General features: G+C 42.4%; 1 protein-coding gene across 1 annotated transcript in view; it reads right to left on the bottom strand.

Moving 5' to 3' along the window:
* Window positions 1-1,844: 1,844 nt before the first annotated feature.
* grm7 (glutamate metabotropic receptor 7) overlaps window positions 1,845-25,682 on the bottom strand; it is a 205,661-nt gene continuing 181,823 nt past the window's right edge. The window contains exons 9-11 of the mRNA XM_029501966.1: window positions 8,221-8,467; window positions 6,575-6,597; window positions 1,845-1,914 (exon numbers count right to left, since the gene is read on the bottom strand). Of these exons, the coding sequence (XP_029357826.1) occupies window positions 6,593-6,597; window positions 8,221-8,467 (252 nt within the window). The 3' untranslated portion in view covers window positions 1,845-1,914; window positions 6,575-6,592. The remainder of the gene's footprint in view (window positions 1,915-6,574; window positions 6,598-8,220; window positions 8,468-25,682) is intronic.

The raw sequence follows: 25,682 nt of genomic DNA on the forward strand, positions 1-25,682 counted from the left end.
CAGGTTTCTCTACGACACAGTTAAGGCTCCTCATCATCATCATCATCATCATCATCATCAGCATCACACACCTATGAAACACTGCAGAAGTCATCATGTATGTGTGTGTGTGTGTGTGGAGGAGGAACACACACAGGTGGGGATGGGAATGTTTCATCGTGGGACCACAAACATTTCAACAGTTCAAACAAAAAAAAGCTCTTTCAAAACACAAACTTTTTGCTTTTCTTGTTAAAAATTTTTTTTTTTTTAAAGCTCTATGTTCACGGCCAGCTTAGGAATCTGTTTTTTTGTTTGTTTGTTTGTTTTTTTTCTTTCTAAAAAAAAAAAAAAGACATCAGATGACTGAAGTGAAGCTCTTTTGGACTCACAAACAACAACACCTATGAAACACCAACGCAAACCTCGGATGTTTTTTCTCGCCGTCTCATCCTTTCTTGGACGGCCATGAAATGAAACGCTCACGCGGCGACTTCAGATCTTATTCCCAGTCACACAGTCCATGAGATCCAGTTCTCAGAGCAAACTGGTCTTGTGATCGCATTCCGAACCTCAGAAAACTTCAGATCTCAAGTATCTCTGTTTCAAAATGCATGAGAGGCGAGTGGGCGGGGTGAAAGGGACAGGTGCATGCGGGCGCTTTGAAACGAAAAGCAAAAGTATCCCACTGCAGTGACACTGAGTCGGCCGCCAGCCAACGTGCTTTAGCAGCAGAGGAGACCAAAGAGCCCAGTCACCGCGACTCGAATCTCAACGTCTGAAATTTGTCTGAAATGCTTTCTGTTGGTGGTTTGGTCCGTTTTACAGTATCAGATCTAATCTGACACTAATTATACATACTTTTCTCAAAATGGATCTCCTGGATTGCATTGACTTTCAGGCTTTCATGCCACGAGACAATTTACGGGACAAAAATCTGATTCCAGGTGGCAGCATGAGCAAAGCCCTCGAAATCTCAAAGCGAAGAATATGGCTTTAATAAAACAACAACGACAACGGCAAAAAAAAAAACAACAAAAAAAAAAAGCGAAAACAAACAATGTGCATCCAAGAAGCAAAAGCGAAAGAGATCATTCACTGTCATAAAAAACAATTTAACAAAACAAGAACAGAGTGAAACCCAACAACTAAAGGAGGCCAACAGATAAGCCATAAAGAACTACACACAGGTCAACAGGTAGGTCAGAAAACTTGCAGTTTGGGAGGACATTTAAGAGACAGGAGGAGGCAGGCTCTGTAGAAAGGTCAGGTCAGGGTCAGGCTTCGCATGACATCAACAGAGAGAGAGAGAGAGAGAGAGAGAGAGAGAGAGAGAGAGAGAGAGAGAGAGAGAGAGAGAGAGAGACGTGAGCAAAACGTCGACTGTTCAGAGCTGATGCCTGCCATGTTCATTCTCAGTCACGATGATCACAGACGGGGGGGGGGGGAACAAAAAGATTCTGGGTTTTATTTTTTGATGTTCAGTACAATTCCACGGCTGTCTTTTTATTTATTTGTTTTTTTTTTTTTTTTTTCTTTAGACACTTCTCTCCCCTTAGTCTCTTTGCTTTCTTGCTACGTTCTCGCCGACCGAGTGAATCCCTCACATCCGTGTGCTTTTTGTTCAAGGAAAGTCCCACAAGGCTTCAGCGCCTGAAAGTCTGTGGTGGCCATTGAAACACGAGACCCACCCCCCCACCAAAAAAAAAAAAAAAAAGAAAAAGGAAAACTAATAACAAGAAAATTAAACACATCGTCCTTTTTTTTTTTTTCTCTCCTCCTGTTTCTTGTTTCAACCCAGCGGGGTAGGAGAAGAGACTTCTCATATCATCGCTCTCTTTCCTCGTTTTTCGTCCCGGTCTGTTGTTCTGATGGAGGATTGCCTTTAGATCACAAGGTCGTTGTAGCTCACGTACTTCTTCTTTTCTGCCGGACCTAAAAAAAAGGAGGAGAGAAAATGAACAGAAGAGCTCAAACTCTGGACCTTTTGGCGGTGAAATGTTGAAATGAGAGTTAATGACAGGTAAACGTAATAACTACCCCAGCGTGTTCAAACAAGGCTCGAATTATGAACCCTCAAGCTTAAATCTTTGCACTGCCTGAAGAAAATTGCCTTTTTTTATTTTGTCTTTTAAATTTGGGATGCTACATTTTGTAGGTGTTGAGAGGTCATAACTCAAAAGCAAAAGCATCTGCAACAGAAAAAAAAAGCAAAATAAGAGCATTTATATCCCACAATCTAAATTCTAATATGACAAATCATTTGATATGATAGGACATGAGGGTAGAGTATTTAAAGGGATAGTTCGGGGTATCTGACTGCAGGTGAGTACTGTAGGATGCTAACGGAGCTAAGCAGCAGCAAAGGAAAGAAAGAAAGCAATGACAACTTCCAACATGATGTCCAAATAAACTGATTAGCTGAATCTAGGATATCTGAATGTGCGAATATTTTCAGTGGACAAAGTAAAAACCCAGAACCTAAGCTTTGGTTTTTGTCTTTCTTGTTTTCTAAGAATCCCAGCAAGCAGCACGAAGCAGCAGATCTCCAGAGAGAGGTGAACACAGATTGCAGGATGTGGTGGCTGGAAAACACGCTGTCAGCAGGTAACATTCGACGTAATAAGGAAAAAAGGGTCTGCGATAAAGTGAACGCACCCGGTCGTCAGTGGAAAGACGATACAAATAACCATAATATCAGTTTTATGCCCAAAGCGATGTGTGAAACACTTTTTCTCCTTCATTTCCCACAAACTGCTGGATAATTTATAACAGTTCTAACAATCTGCTGTGATGTGTGCGGCTGTTGTGTTGCCCCCTTGGTGTTGTAATCGGGAGTTTTAATGAAGGTAAAATCATTATAATGGCACTACAGCCTGATGAGGCACTTTATTTACAGGCTTTCTACTTTAACCGCATTAAGACTTAATATTTGATATTGATTTGAGGGATAATTGAAAAGAAAAAGCAGGAAAGGTGACCGCTCCTCGCATTTTAAGCCTAACTGAACATTTGCTCTGGAAGTGGCAGCGGACTGATGTTATAACACGCAGTCTAAAAGCCAATTCACATCCAAAGTGTTTGTTTGAAGGAGTGCACGACTGTATAATGTCCGTCACTTGCCTGTGTACAAATCACACTTTTTTTTTTTTAGATTAATTTAGCGGGAAAACAAAATGGCTGCACGTAAATATAAACTCTCTACTAACTCATCATCGTGCTGCTCACCTTAATGACATCTTTGTTCTGTCCAGCTAACGTGTGGATGGAAATTTAACGAAGAGGCAGGAAAAGTGTGATCTGTGGCGCTGCCTTTAGTTACGGCCACCTCCCTATCTCCCCCCTGCAGCTCTGCCTCTCTTGGTGACCACTTGGCCTTCGGTGTTCAACCAATGACAAATGGCTTTTTCGCCAAAAGTCCGCCATCAATCACGTCGGAGAGATAAAAGAGAAAAATGGCAGAGTTTGCATACTGAGGCCTGAATGTGTCGCTGAACTTCCCTGACTTTGTCATAAAGTCTCTTATTCATGCAGACACTCAGTTACAGTTGGAGTCTTCAATCAAGTCAGACGTTGCGACGCGGTTTTTTTTTTAAGAACAGGTTGAGTTAATTAGATGAGACACATTAACACACGAAACGGTGAAGCAGCATCATATTTCAATCAAACATCTCTCTCTTTTATTTTCTTTTTTAAAAAAAATCAAACTTCCCTCTTACATGTTATTGTCTACATCACAATATTTTATTTGATCTATTATATCAAAGGTTTCCTCAAGAGAACAAATTCTTCACAGTATTGATTGAATATTATTTTGAAGATTATTCATGATAAAATTTAGCAGATATGGATTAATATCAGATATGAAGATATTTCCCACCCTGTGATATTTTCCTTTATTTTATTTATTTATTTTTTGCATTTTAATCGAGGCATAATTACAAATTCATAAAGAATAAAGAAAGTTGAACGAAGAATAAATGCTTGTTTTAAAATCTCTTCCGGATCATGAAACGTCTTCTAGAAGCTACAATAAGTCCAGATTCAACTTCCAAGGAAAATGTAATAACCAGAAACAGCCATGAGTTATATGAGTTATATCAGAATATGAGAATATTCTCACGTGATTCATCTCTGTGTGTTTGAACACGACAGACGAATGGGAGCTTTTTTTTTTTCAGATTTACGCTCTAACTCTTCAAATCTGCTTAAAACAAAAAAAAAAAAAAAAAGGTATATAGAGATTAGATAAGACAGTTTTGGCTGATTCAGCTCATTGACATCTTCATCTCACTGGTGAATTTACAGCTTCGTTCTCAAAGTGGGATTTCAGGGGTGGGTTACACATGTGGAGGTGTTAGAAAGGCTCATCCCCCCAGAAATAATCGGAGGAGAAATATTTCTCTTCTGCAGGCCTCCGTGGGAAACGCTGAGAAAAGGGAAGTACCGCTTGTATGGATTCTTTTTGAGAGCTGCCACGGCTATATGAGTTTTAAGAAATATATGGAAGCCTTTGTTGTATGAGGAATCAGCCTTTGCAGAAAGGCAGAGAGTTCTATGAAAAGTCGATTTGGCCTTTGAAGAGCGACTGAAGCCAGAAGAATGGCGAGAGATAGGAGCCTTTGTTGTCTGCGAATCAGCTGTATGAGCAGAGAGGACGAAGAAGGAGACGGTGTCATAAGTGCAGAGGAGAGATGAAGCCATCTTAAGTGACTGAGGGCTGTAACAGTGTCATGAAAGAAAGCGTGGGGGGGGGGGGGGGGGGCAACAGCAGATGAGGAGGTTGTGAGAGAGAGCGAGATTGGAAGGAGAGAAGATTTTGAAAAATTCAGCGAGGGGGAAAAGCTGTAGACCCGATGGGGGGGTGATAGATGAAGATATGAGGGGGGGGGGGGGGGGGGGGGGGGTCGTGCGAATGGATCGTCCCGGGCCAACAGATGGTTCTGCTGGTCTTCAGGGACTCCTGACTGAGCTGCTGTGTCTCCTCGACCATGAACTCACTCCGAATCTAAAAACAGGAGGGGGGGGGGGCGTGCAGAGTCCCTGCACTGTTGATAACACACCGGGACCCCCCGAACTCATATTAAGAAACGGGAATGATTTATGAGCTGTGACTATCATAGATCCTGGAGGCTGCAGACACTCGGCCCCTCAGGGGGCCTCATTAGGTCTCCGTGAAGCTCCACAGTTGAAACGTATGAACAAACAATGATTTGACATTTGAGCTTCAGCTCTGAGAGTCAAGATGTGCAGCGAAAACACAAAGAAATAAGCTGGTTACACTCCCCCCCCCCCCCCCGCCCCCCCCGGCTAACCGTGTCTCCAGGTGTGCGATAATTATAATGGTGGATTTTATTCAGGATCCATTTCTCAAACGAATGTGAACGTCAGATGTAAAGTGGCAGCAAACGGTTCCAGTTCTGCGAGCTTATCTTAGCTAAGCAGCATTTGGAGCTACCAGTTCATCAGCAGAGGAAAGATTCCTGTAGAGGGAAACAGATCTACTTCCACCAATTTTCAGTCTCTGTAACTTACTTGATCATACTTTTTTATGTTATGTGACTTTCAGCTTATTTTATGACTGTTTTATGACCGATCTGCGGGCCACGGTGTCCCGTCTCCATCTGTGCTAAATGAGCGCATTCGGATGCGACAGTAACTGAAACTGAAACCAACTCTGGCACAAACACAGAATACCTTTCACGTGTCAGCCGTCGCTGCAGGGCAATAGCCAGAATTTACCCAAATTGTGGAAGATTTATTATCTTTTACGGGCCAGATGTGGACCGTGAAATGGGTGTCTACTGGGCCAGAAGTTTGATTTTCGCTCTCTGAGTAATTGATCAGCGGCGACTGAACTTTTCAAATCACATTTAAATATGGCAGCAAATACACAAATAAATAAGTAACAGCAGTGTCCAGATAAATGGTCATCTGGCTATGCTGGCAAATATTGAAATCACGACTCTCAGTCAGGCTTTTCACAAAATCAAACCAGCAGAAAGCGGATTCACATTATGATTCTACGTTTGGCCATTTGCATTCGTGGGTCCCATGTAATGAGGACCTTTGACGATGACACGCGGCAAACTCAACATCTATTTGGGAAGAATGGGATGAATCTAATATCTGAGATCAGACTGATCTCTGGGATTCACCCCACAGAGGAATATCTCAACAGGTTCGTCCTTCATCGCTTCACAAATGTGATGAGAGATTCTCCATCCTGCCGCATGCACATTTTATGTCCTGTTGAGAGCAGGCGTGCAGTTAAATCTCTGAGGTCAAGGTGGGAAGGGAGGGGTCAACCGTGCTGTTAAAGTGCGGCATGCGCGCTGCAGCGGAGGAAGACTGTAAATCTGCCACTCAAATAGTCATATTATGCTCTGCTCTCCCTCCTCATGTAAAAGTTATGAGCCAATTGAAAGATGGCGATAAAGAGCTGTCGACGAATACTTAACATTCCCTCCATACACTCCCTCCTGTCTCCTGCACCAATGTCCCCCCCCCCCCGCCATCTCTCTCTCTCAAACCTCCACAAGAAAATGGATCAAGGTCAGGACAGCAAAGCAGGAGAAGATTAATTTGCTCTTACCTCTGATAAATTATGAAATTAGCCTGTCAGGGGGGAGAAAAACATGATTTGGTGAGTTGGTAAGGAACCCACAGCGAGGTGCGGTTGGCACTTTGATCACATCGCCATGGAAATTTTATTTCTGCGTACATTCAGGCTGAATTTCTACAGTTTTATGAATATTCTGGGCTCTTGGTTTCCTGTGGAGCATACATGCAGGAAAACGGCGCATCGGACGGCTCCGCATTCTCTTCGTCTTTGTCACGGAGAAGAATGCATCAAATGAGCTGAGACGGGCTTCATCGGAGACAAAGACGACATCATGTTTGGACAGAAATTCTTTTCAGCTCAAAGTTTTATGTGATACTGTTTGAAAAAAAAAAAAAAAAAAAAAAAAAAGGTTGTAACTTAATTCAAATCAATCAGCAGAGCACGAATTTAATTTTTTCCTTCAACCAATTTAGCCGGAGAAAATTTTCAGAAACCCTCAGTGACTGAAAGTGCCCGTACAGTAAATCCATGGGCTCTGCTGACAGCTCCCATAGTTCACTGAACTCTTCTGGTATTAGCGTCAGTGATGGCCTTCTGGAATAATCTGCCTGCAGGTGAAAGCAGATAACCCCGTCTCTGAGAAAATATACTTCATGGTGAAATAAAACATTCTCTTCTTACATTTTGTTTGTAAATGGAATTTGTAACCCCCACCCCTCTTTTTTTTTTTTTTAAGTGCTACTTTTCTGTGTACGTGGCACTAAAAGAAGGCACGCAGAAATCTGGAATCTGATTGGACGATGTGGAGTAAAGCAGCCGTAACTCCTTCCATCCTTACAACGTTTAAAATGAAAACAAGATCAAAAGTGAGTCATCCGGAAACTTAGCCGTGCTACTTTTCACTCAGAGGAGGCGTCCTGAGGATATTTCTAATTGTCCAGGCAGCTTTACATCTTTCTCAAACGTTTGCATTTGTGGATTAGTACATAAAGATTATTTTTCAGAGACGAGGTTATGAGAGTTTGAAATTTGACAAATACATCCAAAATACTTGCAGTCATGCGTGAATAAAATAAAATCTCCCTTTCAGAGTCAGATGTTTAGATTTATAACATTTAAAACTGGCAGCTGCTTCGTTTAGTTTAGTTTAGTGTGGGAAATGATGCCAGGAGAGGCGAGAGGCCTCTCAGTTCTTTCATCTATACAAAACACTGAAGTGTAAATTCTGACTGAGCCAAACATCGGACTCTCAGGGAGAAGGGGAGGATTTTATTCCAAAGGAAACGAAATCTCCTCATCTGGATTCAACGTGTCCCCTTCCGCCACCGAGACAAACAGGCGTCGTGTTTATTGTGATATACACGAGCAAGCAACCGGCTGAATCAGCTGCAGTCGCAACGTGTTTTTTGGTGAACGTTAAACATGCCAGAGGCGTTTTCATTGTCTCAGTGGAGGAAACTGGATTTAATGTCACTGGCTGAGGGATCAGTGTGAAAGCTGCGCCGGTCATTTCAGGCGGTGAAACAAAAGCATGGCTGGATGAGTAAAATAATAACATGCTTTATTACTTCTCAATTGATTTTCAATCCAGTTTTACACCTCATTTGATAAAGTCTATATGTTACAGCGGGAACGGTGAGGAGTTAGTTATCCACCGTTTTCCGCTGAGCACTTACTGCTGGGGTCCACGTTCTCGCACAGCTCCGTCTTGGCCTCGCCGTTGGGCCGGTCGCTGGCCTTGTGGGAGAGTCGGGACGACATGGTGGCGGCCGTGACGACGGCTTTGAAGGAGCGTTTCCTCTTCTGCACGTTGAGCTCCGGGTGGAAGATGATGACGTAGACTTTGGGCATGTAGAGCATCCCGAGGGCCACGGACGCACTCAGGTTCATGGAGATGGTCAGCGTGGTCGTCTGGATGTAGAGCTGTGGGACGGGAAAGAGTGACAGGAGGAGACTTTAGACGAGAAGGGCACACGGGTAACTCATTGGTTTGCATCCAGCTTCATAAGTAGAAAATCAGCAGTTGAGGCTCCATTTACTGAACCCGACGAGCTTATTGATCCTTGCTGGAGTCACAGAGAGCTCATGGAAAACAACTTTTCATCATTCATTAGCTGAGAGTGTGACAATCAGAAAAAAAAAAAAAAAGGTTTTGTAGTGTTATATTTCAGGGTAGTTTATTAGTCCTGCATTTAACGAGTGCTGGGAACGTTTTCCTTTTGTTTTTAAATCTAATCACCATGTTTGAAACACGGATGCCGACTATTTATGCAAAAACCCTTCTGGGCTATAAAAAAAAAAAATAATAATAATAATAATAAATTCGAGCAACATTCATTCATATTCAACCGCTTTATCCGTTTCCAGGTCATGGGGCTGCTGGAGCCAATCCCTGCTCACATTGGGCGAGGGGCGGGGTCGCCAGCAGGGCCGACACACCAACAACCACTCACGCTCGCATTCACACCTACAGTCAATTTACAGTCTCCAGTTAAACTAGACGTGTCTTTGGACGGTGGGAGGAAACCGGAGTACCCGGAGATCCGAGGAACAAACATCCAGATATCTGGAAAGCTTTATTTTACAATCCACACTGAGCCACATTGTGTCTCCGGCCAGTTGACGTGAAGATGTGTCCATGCACCTTTCTCACTCTTCTTTCGACAAGACGTTATCGTCTTCAGCTGACGGAGGCGACACAGTCACCAGTGTGTCTGATGACATTTTAACACGAGTTCAGAAAGAACTGAGCTGTTAAAAAATAAATAAATAAGTAAATACAAAGTCATTCGGAAATTTAAAAGCAGCAGTCACCTTGACTGCTTCCTGTAGTACTATTCACTGTTGTGTGTCTGTAAATATCGTGCTTGGCCTGTGTTTGTTACTCAGAAAAAGGATCAATACATCAATATTAACCCTGACGTCGGGATTGAGAGCAGAAGGGAAACCGACTATGAATGAATGAATGAATTGGCCAATAAAATGGTCGGACAGATGGAGTAAAGGAGTCTTGTAATAAGCCCGAGCAGAGATTTGTCAGAGAACCAAAGTCTTGACACGTTTCAGAGGCCGGTGAAGGATTGGTTTTTATTATCCGGTATGTTCTCGACCCTCACCTACAGGAGAGAGCAGCCGCAGACAGCTGGGCCACGGCATAAATGTTTTATGCACTGTGTATATTGCACTTGCGTCCGGAGCCGCGGCCCTGTGAACCCAATAGATGGCTAATATGGAGCCGGGATGAATGCATAAAGAGGCCCGGCCGTGCTGTAATGGGCTTCCCAGAGTGGCTCTCACAGAGTTCAGCCCCACTATCTTTATGTGTTATGGGCCTGCTGTCACAGTCTGATGTATACCGTTTACAGGGAGAAGTCACAGGTGGAGGCACGGACGGCAGGAAGGGAAGGAAAGAGGACGTGGGAAATAGGAAAAGCAGCAAGCGCGCCTGCTCTCCTGGTGTCTGTGCGTGTTTCACGTTTTAGATGAACAGGAAACAGCGCTCGTCCTCCAGGAAGAAGAGCTCAACACAAACGTGTATTTTATGAGTGTGCAGCGTTTTCTTCCACCAACCAGAAAGAAAAGAGGAAGCCGGGCAGGAAGGTGAAACTATTATTATTATTCAATACTTTTATTGCGTTGGGGAAACAGGAAGCTGAGAAATCTGACTCAGCTACCTGATGCCGCCCAGTAAAAGCGTCCAAGCTCCTGTGATGAAATTATATATATGAAATATATTAAACGAAAAACTAAATATATACCACAGTGCGACGGACCGTTTTGGCCACAATGTCACTTCTCTCACACAATTTGTGCCAAATCATCATTTTGGCAGCTGTTAGCCGGACAAAGGAGGCGAAGCCAATGACCTCTCCCAAACAAGAAGAGATTTCCTGTCGAGAAACCTCCAAATGACATAAAATGGGCAGCGGGAATCTTTGAACAGAATCTCCCGAACCAGCTTCCGCTAATGTCACGACCTGAAACAGGAAGCAGCACAAACCAGATATTTTTGGAAATGCAGCTTTAATCTTACTTCAATCTTATTTTGTAATTGTGTTAAACGTTTCAGTGATGAAGGACTTTTATTTTGGTGTGTATCTGTGTGTGTGTGTGGGGGGGGGGGGGGGGGGGCAGAGACAGCCAGAGCACACCTGATCCAGCGTCTCCGTGTTATATATCCCAAGTTAATGGTTATATCTCTTTCCAGGATCATTACTCAGCTGCCCGCCCGCCCACCCATCTGTCGGCTGGCCGGCTCTCCTCACCCACGGCCACCTGCTGCCTCCAGCCGTGCCCTGACTTCCCTGTGTCACAGTCAGCCCCCTAAACTCCCGTTCATTCCTTCACTCTGAAGTCAAACTGTAGAAATGGATATTTATTTATAATTACTGCATTTCTTTTTACTCACTCTCTCACACACACACACACACACAGTGTCTGATAGAGGCGGACACTTCTACAATAAGATGACGTGTCAGATAGACGCAGCGGACGTTTCCAGGAGCACTGTCCTCTCACTCAGCCGCCACCGTCGGGGGTTGTCTTGTGTGCGCACGTTGTAGGACACGCAGCTTCAGTTTGGGAGTTAGGCCATTAAAAAAAAAAAAAAAAAAAAAAAAAACACAGACTTTTACTGAGACTGATGATCGGAGAGAAACAGGCCCGACCTTCGTGGGTTGTGTTGCGTGCGTGTGCTGCTGGACAATAAAGGCGGAAGCTGGACTACACCGGAGGTTAAGTGGATAATTTATCTTCTTAAGTTGAAAAGTAGTTTCCTGGAAACTTCGCAGCTCATGCATTTATCAAGAGAAACAACACGGAGCAGGACTTACAGGTCTGCAGGTTCTTAGCTCCAGCAGTTCTAAAATATTAAACAACGTGCTCGTTCATTCAGTAGAGTAAATTAAAAACATTCCCAACGGAGGCATGTACGCTGATACTTGTACTTTTCCCGAGCATTCTTCTTTAATTGTTCTTCATTTTTGACGTTCTGTGTTATTTTATTTTACTGATGTTGAGTTTTAGTGTCTTTAATCATCATTTCTCTTATTTCATGTTTTTTTTTTTTGTATAAATTCTTTGATATCATCATTCAGAGCTCGTTTACATTTAGGAAAATAACTCATACAGACCTGAGCTCATTCTGTGTTTTTTTTTTTTTTTTTTACATATATGTTTTATGATGTTTGATTTTATGAACAAGCCTCAGTAGCTTTCGCTGATGGAGGATTTCTGCTTGGAACAAAGTTATTGGAGTCATTTATCGAGTTTGTACTCGGCTCAGAGAAACGGGGAGAAAAAGAAGAAAACAATTTTGACTGCTCAAAGACAGCTTTGTTTGTACATCACTGAGTTCATTTAACCCCACTGCAATTTAATCTAACAAGAGTAAATCATATCGTTTAGCCACAAAAAGGATTTTATGACAAAACAAGTCAGACTTTGCAAAGTCTGTCTGAAAACGAGTCTGACCAGCAGCTGCCGAGTAAAGAAGTGTTTGACATTACTGCTGTATGACTTCCTGTAAAGGATCTGAGCCCGTCGACCCCCGCTGGATGTCTCACACCTGTCTGCATTTCAGCCTAAAGCTAAAGCCAATCTGTGGCAGAAGGAAATTATGATCCATGTCGGACTTGAAATCCTCTTTTGTATGCTTCCAGCGTCTAACATTCGTCTCAGTCAATTCTCAAAAACAAATATTAAAGAGGAAAAATCCTTTTCTGCTTGTAGCCACAGGGAGTCCGGATCATAACCTTTGACCTCACTGTAAACTCACAGACTGCGTTTGTCTCGCTGCCAGGAGAAACTTGAAAACCAACAAAGTTTTACACTAATTAAAAATCGACTTGAGTCTTCACATAATTCAATGACGTGATAAGGACACTGCTGACTAAGCTGAGGCCGTACTTCTTATCTTATTATAAACGTTCACACTGAGGTGGTTAAATTGAACACAGTTCCGTCTCTCAGTTTCCTTCATCCAAACAAAAAGTGGATGGAGCTGAAAGCGGTGCGATTTCTAAAACTGAATCTTGTGGGTTTTTTCTTTTTTTTTAAATTTTCAATCACACAGACAAAAAGAAACTTAAAGATGACGTGTAGCGATGTTTGATCCAGTGTCACACCTCAGCGAAATGTCTGTGACGCCGCAGCCACCGCCTCCCACACCCTTCATCTGAATTTCAGAGATGCTAAACACAGTTTCAATTTTGAGCTGAGTTCTGCTCAGAACTGACATCGTCAAAGACTTTCAGATCTTTTTCTTATCATCTGTGTTTGTGGAGTTTACGCGTCAAACGGTCTCAGCGGGGAGCCGGAGTGTGGGCGTAAGTAAGTCCATTAATTACACTTCCCTGGGATCTCTAAACAGGAGGTGGGGGAGCTCATTATGACTCTGCTCTGAAGCAGTGACAATATGAGTCAGTGTTGGCGGAAAAAAAAAAAGTGCTGCAAAAGTTCTTCTTCACGATCAGTAACAGTTACAGACTGTGAACATTTTATCAGCAAACTTTTGTTCTATCTGCTTTCTGTTCAAGTGATGAGCTTCAAGCTAAAATGAACGTTTCTCTGTTTCCTTCATGCTCGTATTGAGTCCCGACAGCGTGCTTGTTGTCATGAAAGCAGCGAGAGAAACACAAAATTTGTGAATGATTATGATGTAAATGAACAACAACGGGGCAGCTCGGCGGCTGTCACCTCACAATAAGAAGGTTGTGGGTTCGGTTCCCGGCCTGGATCCTTTCTGTGCGGAGTTTGCATGTTCCCTAACACTCACCCTCAAGTCTTTGGACGGTGGGAGGAAACCCACACAGACAAAGCTGGTGATTCTAAATCGTCTGAAGTCTGAATGCGAGTGTGAGTGGTTGTTGGTCTCTGTTTGTCCTTGTGCGCCTCTCGCCCGGAGCGTCGGCTGGGATTGGCTCCAACAGCCCCGTGACCCGGAAACGGAAAAGCTATCGAAGATGAACGGGCGGATGAACGACCTTCGTGGGTCGTGTGCTACATGCAGCTACACACCAGAGTCATTTTCCGTCCATACTTTTTATTAAAAGATTGTTTACTTGATACTTTGTTTCTTGAGTCGTGCATTTGAGTCCGGTCCAAGTTCAGTCGTGACAGTTTCAATAAATATAAATAAAAAAAACGTTGGTGTAATTAAGTAACATGTACTTCACATCTTCACAGCTGTTATGTTTTGTGGTAACAAAAATTTACTTGATATTGGCAAGTGAGTGTTACTTGATATTGCAGCATTAAGTTTTACTTCAAACATTCATGTGCAAATACAAAATATAAAAAATATGAATGCAAACATATAAAATACGACACGAGGTGAAAATCACCAAGCTGCTGATAGCTTCTTCATGAGACATGAGACATGAAGGAATAATTCTCAATAACTCAAACAGGTCCTTCAATAGTTGCAGCCTTACTTGAAATTTACGTAATCATGAATAAATTCACACTTTGTTCCATCATGGATGGAGAGCTTTTGCTTGCTTGCATTGATAATTTTACATGAGTGAAATGTGGGAATTTAAAGGAAGATCCTTCAACATCTGCCAGGGCGGAGAAAACATTTCTGCTCGGGTGGAAATGGAGCCAGATGTGCTGCAAAGATTCAGCTGTGGAGCAGCGACCACAGAAAGGAGAGAAGGAAACGAGGACAGAAGGGGAACAACGCAGAGGGAACGGTGTCTGTTAATTATACGATGGGCTGCTTCAAAATTAGGAGTAGTGGCAGGATCAAATCGGTCCCATTTTACATTTAACACGTGGCAACCTCAATTAAAAGTTTGTCTTCTCCCGCTCGCAGAAGGTCAGATAAGAAGAATTATTTAACTGTGCAAAAACCTAAAATTTTAAAGGAACCATTTGTTAGTTTTGCCAGATCAGATTGTGATTCCCTTCAACTTCCAATCTGACGAACGCTGAGTGGCCAATTCTCTTTGGCTCTTTGGTGACAGAGGAAACTTACATATAATCTCATTAAAAAAAAAAAAAAAAAAAAAAAAGAGAACTGATTGCCCAAAATCAGAATATCTTCACCCTGAACAGTCTCACACAGAGAGAAGGAGTGATTAGTTAAATGCACATCAAATGATCTGATACAGTATGTGAACATACAACAGAGCTGCGGGATAAATACTGTACAGGTCCGGGTTTCTTTTCTGCAGTTTGTTGATACTGAAGGTCTTACTGAGCCGTTTCTCTCTGCAGTCCGGGGCTGTGAAACAACCATGTGAGAACTGGAACTGTTTTAAGGAGTAATACGCAGATTATCTCACGCATTTGTTGTCCACGTTGCTCTGCATGTTCCAGCCTCCGTCTGGGACGTGGAGTCAAGCTTTAAGACAGCATCAGAAACCTGGAGCCTGCAGTGGAGGCTTTGCATGAATCCATGCATGATTTTCTTTATACTTGAGTGAATTCTGCTGCAGGTCAGCGCCTCATCTGTCCGTCAACGTTACGAGCTCTGCATGCTCAGCGGATGGTGGATTGGATTTACATAAGGGAACCTGTGTTCACTGACCTAAATACACAAGAGTCCCGGTCCAGAACAAGATGACTAATGCAATGTTCCTGTCTGCGTATGCATGTGTGGTTCATGCGTGGGTCAAGGACTATGCGCAATATTATTATTCAGATGTGATAAACATGTTATGCAGTAAATGGAAATTATGAAGAGAGAACCGGGCTGAAAGAGATGGATTTAATTCCTGGTACCAAAAAAAAAAAAAAAAGAGAGAGAGAGAGATAATGAATGAATATAAATTCAATATAAGTTTTGACCCTACAGTGCATTTCTTTTTATTATTATTATTATTATTTGCTTATTTTGCAACTTTGGAACAGAATTAAATACATTTACTCAACAGCACAGTCGTGTCTTAGTATTTCTACTTCACCACATTTCAGAGACAGATATTGAATTTACCTTCCAGCTTCAGCTGCTTTTCAGTTTAACATTTAACATGAATGTGTACGTTTGATATGGAACGGTGTCATTTATAATAATAATGTGGTGATGATGGATGGCTGTGGATGAAAGTATCCTCGGAGATATGTGTGCTATATAAAATAATCTCCGCTCTAAATGTTAACAACTGTCATAACTGAATGCAGGGTTTCTCCTTGACTTCATCCCTTCAGTCTGTGGAGGCTTCAGATATATTTCCATGTTTTAAACATGAACACTAGGGGGCAACATGATGATTTCCCATCAGGCCCGTGCCTGCCCGCCTGAGGGCCTTATCTGAGCTCTCAGCGCCGTCTCTGATGGATAATAAGCGGGATGACGATGCTGGTCCCAAGCTGACGATAAGTGATGACTCCTGCTGCAGCACAGGGCAGGGTGTCCCTCCCTGGAGGTTCACGCTGGGTGTCCCTTTGGACTGTAGGTGACATGATGGGTGTGCCTGGCAGGTGCTTATCGCTCCCGTTCGGCCCTCTGTGTCTTCAGAAGGTCGTCTCTAGGTGGCCTGTTGTCAGTTAATGATCATTTTGAAATTTATTGCAGCCATTGGGGATCGTTCACAGTAAATATCTGTGCCTAATTGCTCCACTTTTATACTGTTACCCTCTTTTACTCCTCTGGCACTATATATATATATATATATATAAACTCTGGGGCGGCCTATAAATGAGCGTTCACATCCACAGCTGCTGACGGTATCTATATGAGAAGAAGAGGCAGAAATATAAAACGTGTTGATGATAAACTGTGAAAAGACACAGAGCTGTTTCTGCGCCAGATAGACTTCTGATGTTTCTTTCAGGAGAGTTCAGAGATAAGATGGCTGCAGCTCTGGAAACAACATCAACACAACACAAAGTTGATTATTTATTTCAGCACATAAAAGACCGACTCGCCTAATGAAAAGATTACTGGCCCAATGTTGAGCTTGTTGGATGGTTGTTTGTGGTGAATCTTGGTGGTTGTGGGTTTTGCTTTTAAAGGAGGAGGAGGAGGAGACCCCAGCCTACTCGCAACGACAACTGAATATTTTAAAGCCCTGTTTTAATAAATAGTCTGAGAAACAGGAAGAAGGCGACCTGAACTCAACTACAGCATGACTCATTTTGACAGAAAACATAATGTGGTTTTTACTCAGCTGATATCAACAGGCAACATTCACATGGAAAATAATTATATTTATGTCACAGAGTATCTCAATATCTGCAGATTGAACTGACTTACTGTCAAACCTGCAGAATGAAAAGATTTTAAATTGTGATTCCTACAAGCCCAAAGAGCTTATAGTTCATAGAAAGAGCCATTAAGAAAACAAGAATAACAAAGAAATCAACAAAAGGAAAATGTTCAGCCATTGTTTTAGTGGCAGTCAGGTGTGGACACAAACACAAAAAATCATTCAAGACTAAATGAGTCTTTCTTAATCGTTGTGTAACGTTCAGAAAATTTGACTTCACATAGAGTAAATTCTAAGATGTGAAAAGTTCAAGAAGAAAATCGAATAAAGATACTTGAGGTGAATTTTTGTTATTGACGTTAAATGTTATTTCTCTGCAGTTTACTTTGTCATTTTGGAGGAAGTTTAATGAAAGTTGAACCTGCAGAAAATGATTCTAATCGTTTTTGTTAAATCAAAGTTTATGGACTTTATTTATATTCTATTCTATTATGTTTCCCCACGCTATGAGCCACAGGTACGGGTTGATAGATTCTGGCCCCAAAGCAAAAAGAAGAGCATAAAATTTCATTTTATCATAACTTCATAATCATCCTTAACAACCAAAACAAATGTGTGTTAAAAGTGGCAGCCTGGAGTCAAACAACCCCTAAACAAGCACAATATGAATAAAAATGCGTACAGGATGCCAAAAACATATAATCCTGTTAATTTTAGCTGGGTTTATCCAGTCGGCGCCGTTAAATGAGGAAAAGTCATTAAAGGCGATTTTTTTTTTATAATTCTTATGCCAATCTTTTAAAGAGATGTCGAATATTGAATGGGGTCAAAATTGGCCTTGAGGATATTCAGCTAAGTCCATGAACAATGAGGCACAAATTAAAATTCATGCAAAATTCTACCAAAGAAAATTGATCTTTTAACACAAAAACATCCACTCAAACGAGCCGTGTGTGGATCTGATTAAGACTCTCTCAGCTTGGACGGTTGAAGTCAGGGGAAGATCAGATCGTGATCCGGTTTAAAGTTTAAAGCTGCAAAGTTGAAGGTGTCAGAGAAACCCAAAGTTTTATGGAACCAAACCCAAAAACAACAAAGCAGCAGAATCGCCTGTCACGGTCCTTTGCTTTGTGTACAGAAAAAAATTACATTCATTCATTCAAAAAAAAAACAAAAACAGACTGGCTGTGACAAGAATCGAGGCAGCGATTACATTTAGCAGCATAATGTAATTGGGAAATAAATTTTAGAGAGATATGAATGTAATTCCCGGATACTGAAGCTGATCTGTAACCAGATTTGGTCACCAAAGGTCGATAAACGTTAGCGCCGCATCAGCAGGAAGGATTCAGGACGAACTGGGTCAAAATGGGCCTGACGACAGAAGACAATTCATAAAAAACGGCCGAGCAGGGAAAGAAGTGACTGAGTGATAAATTGAAAAGAAAGACGGGATGAGGAGAAGAGTGACGGCGACAGAGAGGGAGGAATAAAAAGAAGATGGAGGGGATGAAAAGGTGGCGATTTGGAGAGAAAGCTTGGCGGAGGAGGAGAGACGAGCGGTGGGAAAAGGTTAATTGGGACGAGACAGGCGCAGAATAGGAAGTGGAAAGAGAGCCGTGGTGATAGAGCCGGAAATGATGAATGAATGAGTGAACGGGTGAGGAGTGAAAGAAAAGGAGAGAGAGAGAGAGAGAGAGAGAGAGAGAGAGAGAGAGAGAGAGAGAGAGGGGAAGAAAGAGGTCGCAAAGTTTTTTTAAAGGGCTTCAGGTGACAGCAGAAGATTGATGGTTAAGTCGCAGAGTGTCGTTATGATACAACAAAAGAAAGAAGATGTCAGAGAAAGGGAGGAGGGGGAGGTGATGTTGAGAACTGAACACTGAGAAAAAAGGTGAGAGGGCGATAATAAGTTTGGAGGCCATCAGTTTCTGCTCAAGTCAGTAACGAGACGGGAGAGTGTGACACATCCCCTTCAGAATAAAGGTCTACACGAAGAGGTCACGCTGCAGGTGACGAGGATCTCTGCCGTCATGGTTACCATGATACGTCTGACTCCTGTCTGATGATCATGGGGGGGCAAAGACACCAGAGAGTAATCACTGTGCATTGAAATCTCTGGGAAAATGGCCCTAATGTTTCTCTAGTTTTAGGTCTGCTCCAATACAAAATGACGTTAGTTTTTTTTTTTTTTTTTTTTATGGAAAAGAGACCATAAATTAGGGGCTGCATTGGGGGGGCGTGGCTACGCTGCGATTGACAGACTGTACCAACCAATCAGGTCACATCTATCCCAGGCTTTATACTGGTTTTGAAAAACCAGGATGGTCAATCAGCGAAATTTAAGACAATAAGTTCTTCAACCCTAACTACGGCTGAATCGTTGATATTCGGATTCACTGTTTCACCAAACAGCAGCACTAAAAGTTAATTTTACTGCCTCCATTGAACAAAGCGTTCACTTTCCTTTACGGACAGATTCCTGCAACTGTATCTTCATCTGATTGTCCACAATGAAGCCGAGCCCGAGCACGCTCAACCTTCGTGACCTTTGAATGGTGGCTTCAAGTCCAAAAAAGCCCGGATGAAGAAGTGTATTGGTATTTTAATTGTTGTGTGTGTGTTTCTCAAAAGAGAAAATCATTTACCAACGATCCTGATTATTGATTAAAGCTTTTCGGGGTTTTCTTTGTGATGATTCACTGCTTTTCTTAGTTTTATTTTTCTAAACTGAAAGTTTGTGCGATCAGACAAAAACAAGTTGTCTGATAATTAGATAAGCGGCAGATTCATTGTCAGAACAATCTTTATTTTCAGCACAAATTTTTATTTTTTTTTGGAAGCTGTGTGTTTGTGTGTTTGTGTGCGTGTCTTAAAGAGAGCGCATTATCTACATGAAGCGCTGGAGAGCAGAGGAAACAGAGGAAACAGAGAATCCCGGCACACAACAGACTATCCACACACACACACACACACACACACTCCGTGACATATAATCAATAGGCTGTAGTTAGAGGAAGGGGGCTTATGTTGATGGGCTGCGTTTAACCAGATTACACGCTGTTGGCTAGCAGGTCAATTTGACACCAGTGGACCCTGCTTGTGTTGATTTGTGCGTTACACCGAGAGGTCATCTGATTGGGGCACAGACGCCGCCTTTCCCTTTGTCATCATCTTTTTTATTATTTTCTTTTTTTTTTTAACAAACTGGGGATATATGATCTGTGATTGTGACTGTCTCCATATCACTAATATTTGTGTTAGTATGTAGAAACGATCACTTCACAATACAGCCAGCTCACATCGAAATCATCACAGAGTCTGTTTTTTTCTTCCATTTTACACCCATAATTGGATCTTGTGTGCTGAATTAAACATAAAGAGAAGAAAATAGACCCTTTGAGACCCTCCCGACTGTTAAACATCCAAATCCATCAACCAGCTGTTGGAGGTTCAGGTGCATTTTTGCAAACTGGAAATGAAAAAAAAAAAAAAAAAAAGAAAGTATCTCTGGTTGTGTTGCATTGATTTTTTTTGTTATTGTGTCTGTTATTAGGATACATTTTTGGAGGAGCTCCGTTGGCTGACATTACATAAGGCATGGGACAAACACAGCTAAACTTTCTCTTTCCTGTCCTCTTTCCTCACACAGATCACGAAATCCCCAAACTCATCAAACAATCGGGACACATTTTAGGAAGAAGCTCTCATTAACATACGCTCGGCTGCTGTGTTGTAATTCTGAACCGTGCTTCAATATGTCACACGTGTTGCATAACTTTGAGCCGGTGGGAAGCTGCGCAGACTGCAGAACAGGCCGTTTGTCCTCTGGATTTGGTATCGGAGTAAACCACACTGTTGTGGTGTTAACGCTGTGATTGACAGTAGTTAGAAGTTGACTTTGGAGCGACTGCTGCTGCTGCTGAATACCGACACCTCAGCGCACAAAGGCCATGACTATCACTCCCTCTCTTCACTCTCTCCGCTGTCAACTTTTCTATCCATCTCTGACGTCCCCGAGATCTCGCCATCCCTTCATATTTTATTCTTTGTTACATCAGAAATCATTTCGAAGCCACGATCGCTGCGCCTGCTCTTGAGGCTCTCGGCGCCCCGAGTCCTCCTCCTCTCCAACGCTTCTGATTACATTTTAAATATCACTCCTAAGCTATAAAAATCTAATCTGCCTCCACGCACAGCGGGCCGTCCAATGCATAATAAGTGCCCGTCTATTTTGTTTTGTTTCCATAACGGCTCATCATGCTGCGGCCCCGAGAGCTTGATGCAGTGCAGCTTAAGACAATGTGTAAAGAGGCGAAAACAGAAAGATAATTCTGAAAACGGCCCAAATCAATTCGACAACACGAGCTGTGCAGCACGCTGACAGCGGACCGTCAGACCTTTGGTGCCTGTCACAAGTAGAATAAACTGCCTGATAACAGGAATAAGAATTTCTAAAAGCTCGTGAACCCAGCTAAGACCCTCGGCCAGTTTAATAAATCCCTTTCTCGTGTCCCCCTTGAAATAATTGTGTGTCTTGGTTTATTTGGTGATGCTTTTTCAAACTCCATAATGTTGATCAGAGAGAGAGAAAGAAGAAGGGAATTAAGAGGGGGGGTGGAGGAGTCACACCACCCAGAAACGGGATGTTGGCTTAGAGCTCATGCATCCTTGTGTTCGGTAGCGGGTCACAGATTTGGCTCATATTTGGGTTTTTTGCCCGCCCAAACATCAGCAGTTATCAAACTGCCAGGATGACGTAAGAGCAGTAAAATTTGAATAAAAAGAAAATATTTCAATGTCAATATTCAGTATTTCCCCACAGCTCCCACTGAGCGACGTCACCGTTCACACCATTCCTGCATTTCGTTTCTGGCTCAGTTCTGCCGCTCGTCTTCGTTGTGTTTATTTCTTTTCCTTTCAGAAGCTTCTGAAAACGGAGATGCTGTCGGATACCTCCTGGAGACACAGCGGCACGGCAGACGCACGACAGCGGACGCTGTGCCAGATATAAATAACTCAGACGCTAACGTGAGGCCGCTGCACAGCTGGGCCCCAACAAGAGGTCGCGCTCCTTACCACCGCAATGACATTAAACACAACACCAGACCACAGCGAGCAGCTGCACCTCTGACAGTGAGTGCCACCCACGCACTCACAACACAAAGAAAAACACAACCAAATACAGAAACACAGGTGGCGTTAGCTTCAACCTGTGCCCCTGTTTGTCCCCGCATCAGCTTCCCATTGATAACATCGCAGGGAAAACGTCCTTTAGGTGTGATCAGCTGATGTTGGGTCACTTTTAACCGAATATTACGTCTTTATTTCACCGTGATGGTGAGTCACGGTGAAATAAAGACGTAATATTTGAGTCTAGAGTCACAACTTTACATCGGACGCTGCTATTGGCTCTGGTGGGTGATGTCTCAGCCAATCACAGTGCCTCATTCAGAGGCCTAGCTGTCAGCTGCGTGTATATCCAAAGTCCCTTGGATCTCAGTAAGGAGAAGCTCTGTTGTGTTGACAGAATAAAGACAGAGACACGGACAGTAAAATATTTGGAGGATTAGAAGCTTTGGAGCTGATTTTTCATCTTTTCTGCCTAAAAGAATGAGCAGAACTCCTGATCAGATAAAGATGAGCTCTAGAACAACACAAACACGTCTAATTTTCTGTGTCTTCTTTAGTTAATGTAGTTTATACAGCTTTTTTCTTTAGAACAGGAAAAATCCAACGTAATCTTTTTCATGTTTTTTCTTGTTTTACACAATACAGTGAACGGAAGCCTTTCAGTGACATATTTAATCATCTGAGGGAGTGCTGATTGCAAATTTGTGGCGACTGGGTGACATGTCGAAAGAAAATGAACCTCGTTATAAGGAAAAACAGAAAGGCATGAAAAAAAAATAACCCAAACAAAACAATAAAGCTAGGGTCGAAAAGTGTTAGTGTTGTCGTTCTTTATCAGTTTATATAATGAACTCCAGCCTCCACTTAATGAGGAGGCTGGAGGAGGAGACAGAGTTATGATGCAAGTGCATTATTTTCATTTATGGCTACGTTTATTGAATATTTATGAACTGACTATAACTGCTCAATGCTCTAAATCATGTTAGTTTTACTTCCCCTACTATCATTATTAGTATTATTATTATTGCAATTATTGCATGATGCCCCCCCCATACTTTCTCCTGCTCTTGGGGCAGATGTCTGGTCCCCCCTGAGTGTTTTTCCTGAGCTTGGTGAGAATTTATGTAAATTATATTTTAAAAGGAAAAAATGTCTGGACCTGCTCTATTTGAAAAGTGCCTTGAGATAACAAACAAAGGGTTATAAAACTTTTTACAGGCTGTGGCGGAGGAAAATTCAACTGTCACGTTATTCTACCATCATTCTGAAAAGCCAACGTCTTAATAACACGTTGCTGTGCCAGATGCCCCCCTTCACCCCCCGAGCAGAACGGAGTGACACGGCAGCACAGACCTTTTCCTGACTGCTTGCGTGGCAGACCAGAAGGTGTGGGAGGAAAAGGGGAGGGAAGGGGAGGACAGGAGGCAGCTCACATGAGAGAGGTGAAGACAAAACAATAAGACGTGATGACATGTGAGGAAGGAGGAGACGGAGAAGAGGCAGATGGAAAACACAAACATCATCGGAGGCCATAAAAAGCATGCTGCATGAAGGGGCCGTATTAAAATTGCAAATACCCTTCGACCCTTCCCTCCCTCCCACCTCAGCCCTGCCTGCCCGCTTGCGGATCTACCTGGAAGACACTCGCTCAAATCGAGTCACATGGCGGCCGTTTAAGGCCTAATGACAAGAACAACTCCCCGCTGTGTGACCTTGGCATTTTGCATAAGAAGATGTATGGCCCTCTGGGGAAATGAGCTGCTCTGTGGATTGAAGAAAAACACTTTTCCCCGCTGATTTATTCATGAAGTGCTACCATGTCACGGTTAGATGCCGTCTTTACATCTCAATGCATGAGACAAAGTGCAGGACTCAGCCCCTGAAACAGCATTTAGGACATCACGCTATACAAGATGTCTCCATTAAAAGGCCGTGTTAATAAAAGTCTTTTAAAGAGTCTTAAAGGGCAACAGCGTGATGATAAGACCCTTCCTGTTTCCGTTTTTATAAATGACATGCGTAGATGGTATTTTCACAACAGTATGACAGCGGCCATTTTTCCGTCATTTAAAATAGCAACAGGAAGTAAAAACGCAGCTGTTTCACCACAGGAAACATTTCTTTGTCTGGACACACGAAATGTACTGATTGTGTTGATATAAAAGTTTGGGCCGGCCATGGAATACACTACGCACCAACCGTCAAAAGTATGCGGACATTTGAATGAATTTGGTAAACGATTGAAAAAAATGTTAAGCTAACAGCGACAATGTCACGAACACGCTTTGACCACAATCTGTCCCCCTTTGTGATGGCGGACTGAAGAATTTTTTTTTTTTGTTTGTTTGTTTGTTTATGTGCAATAATTCAACAAGAGCTAAAATTGTCAACCCAAAAGAAAAAGTCTAAAATCTAAGGCGCACAGATATCATGTCTATTTCCGCGTGCTAATGAGTTTTCTGAACTGCAGCTTAAATGTAACGCTAATGCTAAAGCTAATGTTAGCAAAAGTTAACGTTATGAAAAAGCTTGTTTCACGTTTCTCCCTCAGAGATGAGACCCTAATAATTCTAACAATGAGAATAATAATAATAATGAGAGTAATAAAATCTGTGGATTCCAGAGGAGTCATGTTAAAGCGCGACATGTCCTCCAAAACGTTTTACTGCAGAGATATTTAACCGACACATTTAATATGATCTTTCACAGAAATGGGTTGGGAAGTCTTGTAACACTACAAATTCATAGTAACAGGAGAAAATGGGCTTTTTGTCGAATTTTAAAATTGATTCATATGAATGTCTGAACTTGGCTGTTGTATGTCGATAAGACTCGCTCTCAAACGCCATCTCACCTTTCCGTCGTGGATGCATCGGGTCACCTGGTGGCCTGAACTTAAATTCTTTAATATCTCTCTGCACCAAATCCTGAATGAGTCTGCAATTGCGTCCATATCAGAGAATGCGCACAATAACAATATACCTCTGTTACCTTCAGATACAGCAAATCCCTCGTCAGGATACAACAAACAGCTTTTATCAATATGAGAACGAGGCGCTGTTTAAACACACACAGACGCTAATCCCTTTGCATTATTTGATACTGCAAAACCTGCATGGGGGCACCGAGACGCGCTTCTGTATGTCTGTGAGTGTGCAAACGCTTCTGTGTCTCAAACAGCAGTTAAAAAAAAAACCTCTGAGGTAAACATAAGGTGCAAAACTTTGTTTGAAGCTTAGGAAGCTGGCGGAATCAAAAATGTATGGGCCACTTATCGAAGGTGAAACGGTCGTATGTGGCAGCACAAGCTCTGTATCTTATGATTAAAATTTTACCATCTTTACGTGTGTGCGATTGGAATACTCAATAACTCAGCTCGACACATCGTCTCTAACTTCAGTTAAAATAAAAACTCAGGCCTTCAAGAGGAAATCAGCGACTTGCTGTCTGCTTGTGTTTATGAGAGAAAAATATCTGGCAGCTACACTTACGTTTGATATTTCAGATGTTTAGCTACGGAAAACTGATGAGGACCGGATTCATTTCATCGTTTTGATGATTCACTCGGGAAAATGCTGTTTATCTTTTCTTGTAAAGTCCGACTAAGTCCACTTAGCTAGCATGGCTTCTATCCAGAGCGCTCTACGGTTTCACACATCAGAGGCTGCGGGTCTTTGTTAAAGCTTGGTTAAATTTATTAAGACGATTCTCCTCTTATGAAAAACAAGACCATCAGGGTCATCAGGATCTGTGTCCCCCTGTAAATCTAACCATCTCGTGCTCTAATGTTTTGTTTCAGCTCTGCCGTTCTCATTCTCATTAACGAAGCAGCTTTCAGCAGATACACAATTGCA

Source organism: Echeneis naucrates, chromosome 5, assembly GCF_900963305.1.
Source record: "Echeneis naucrates chromosome 5, fEcheNa1.1, whole genome shotgun sequence".
Taxonomy (NCBI): Eukaryota; Metazoa; Chordata; class Actinopteri; order Carangiformes; family Echeneidae; genus Echeneis; species Echeneis naucrates.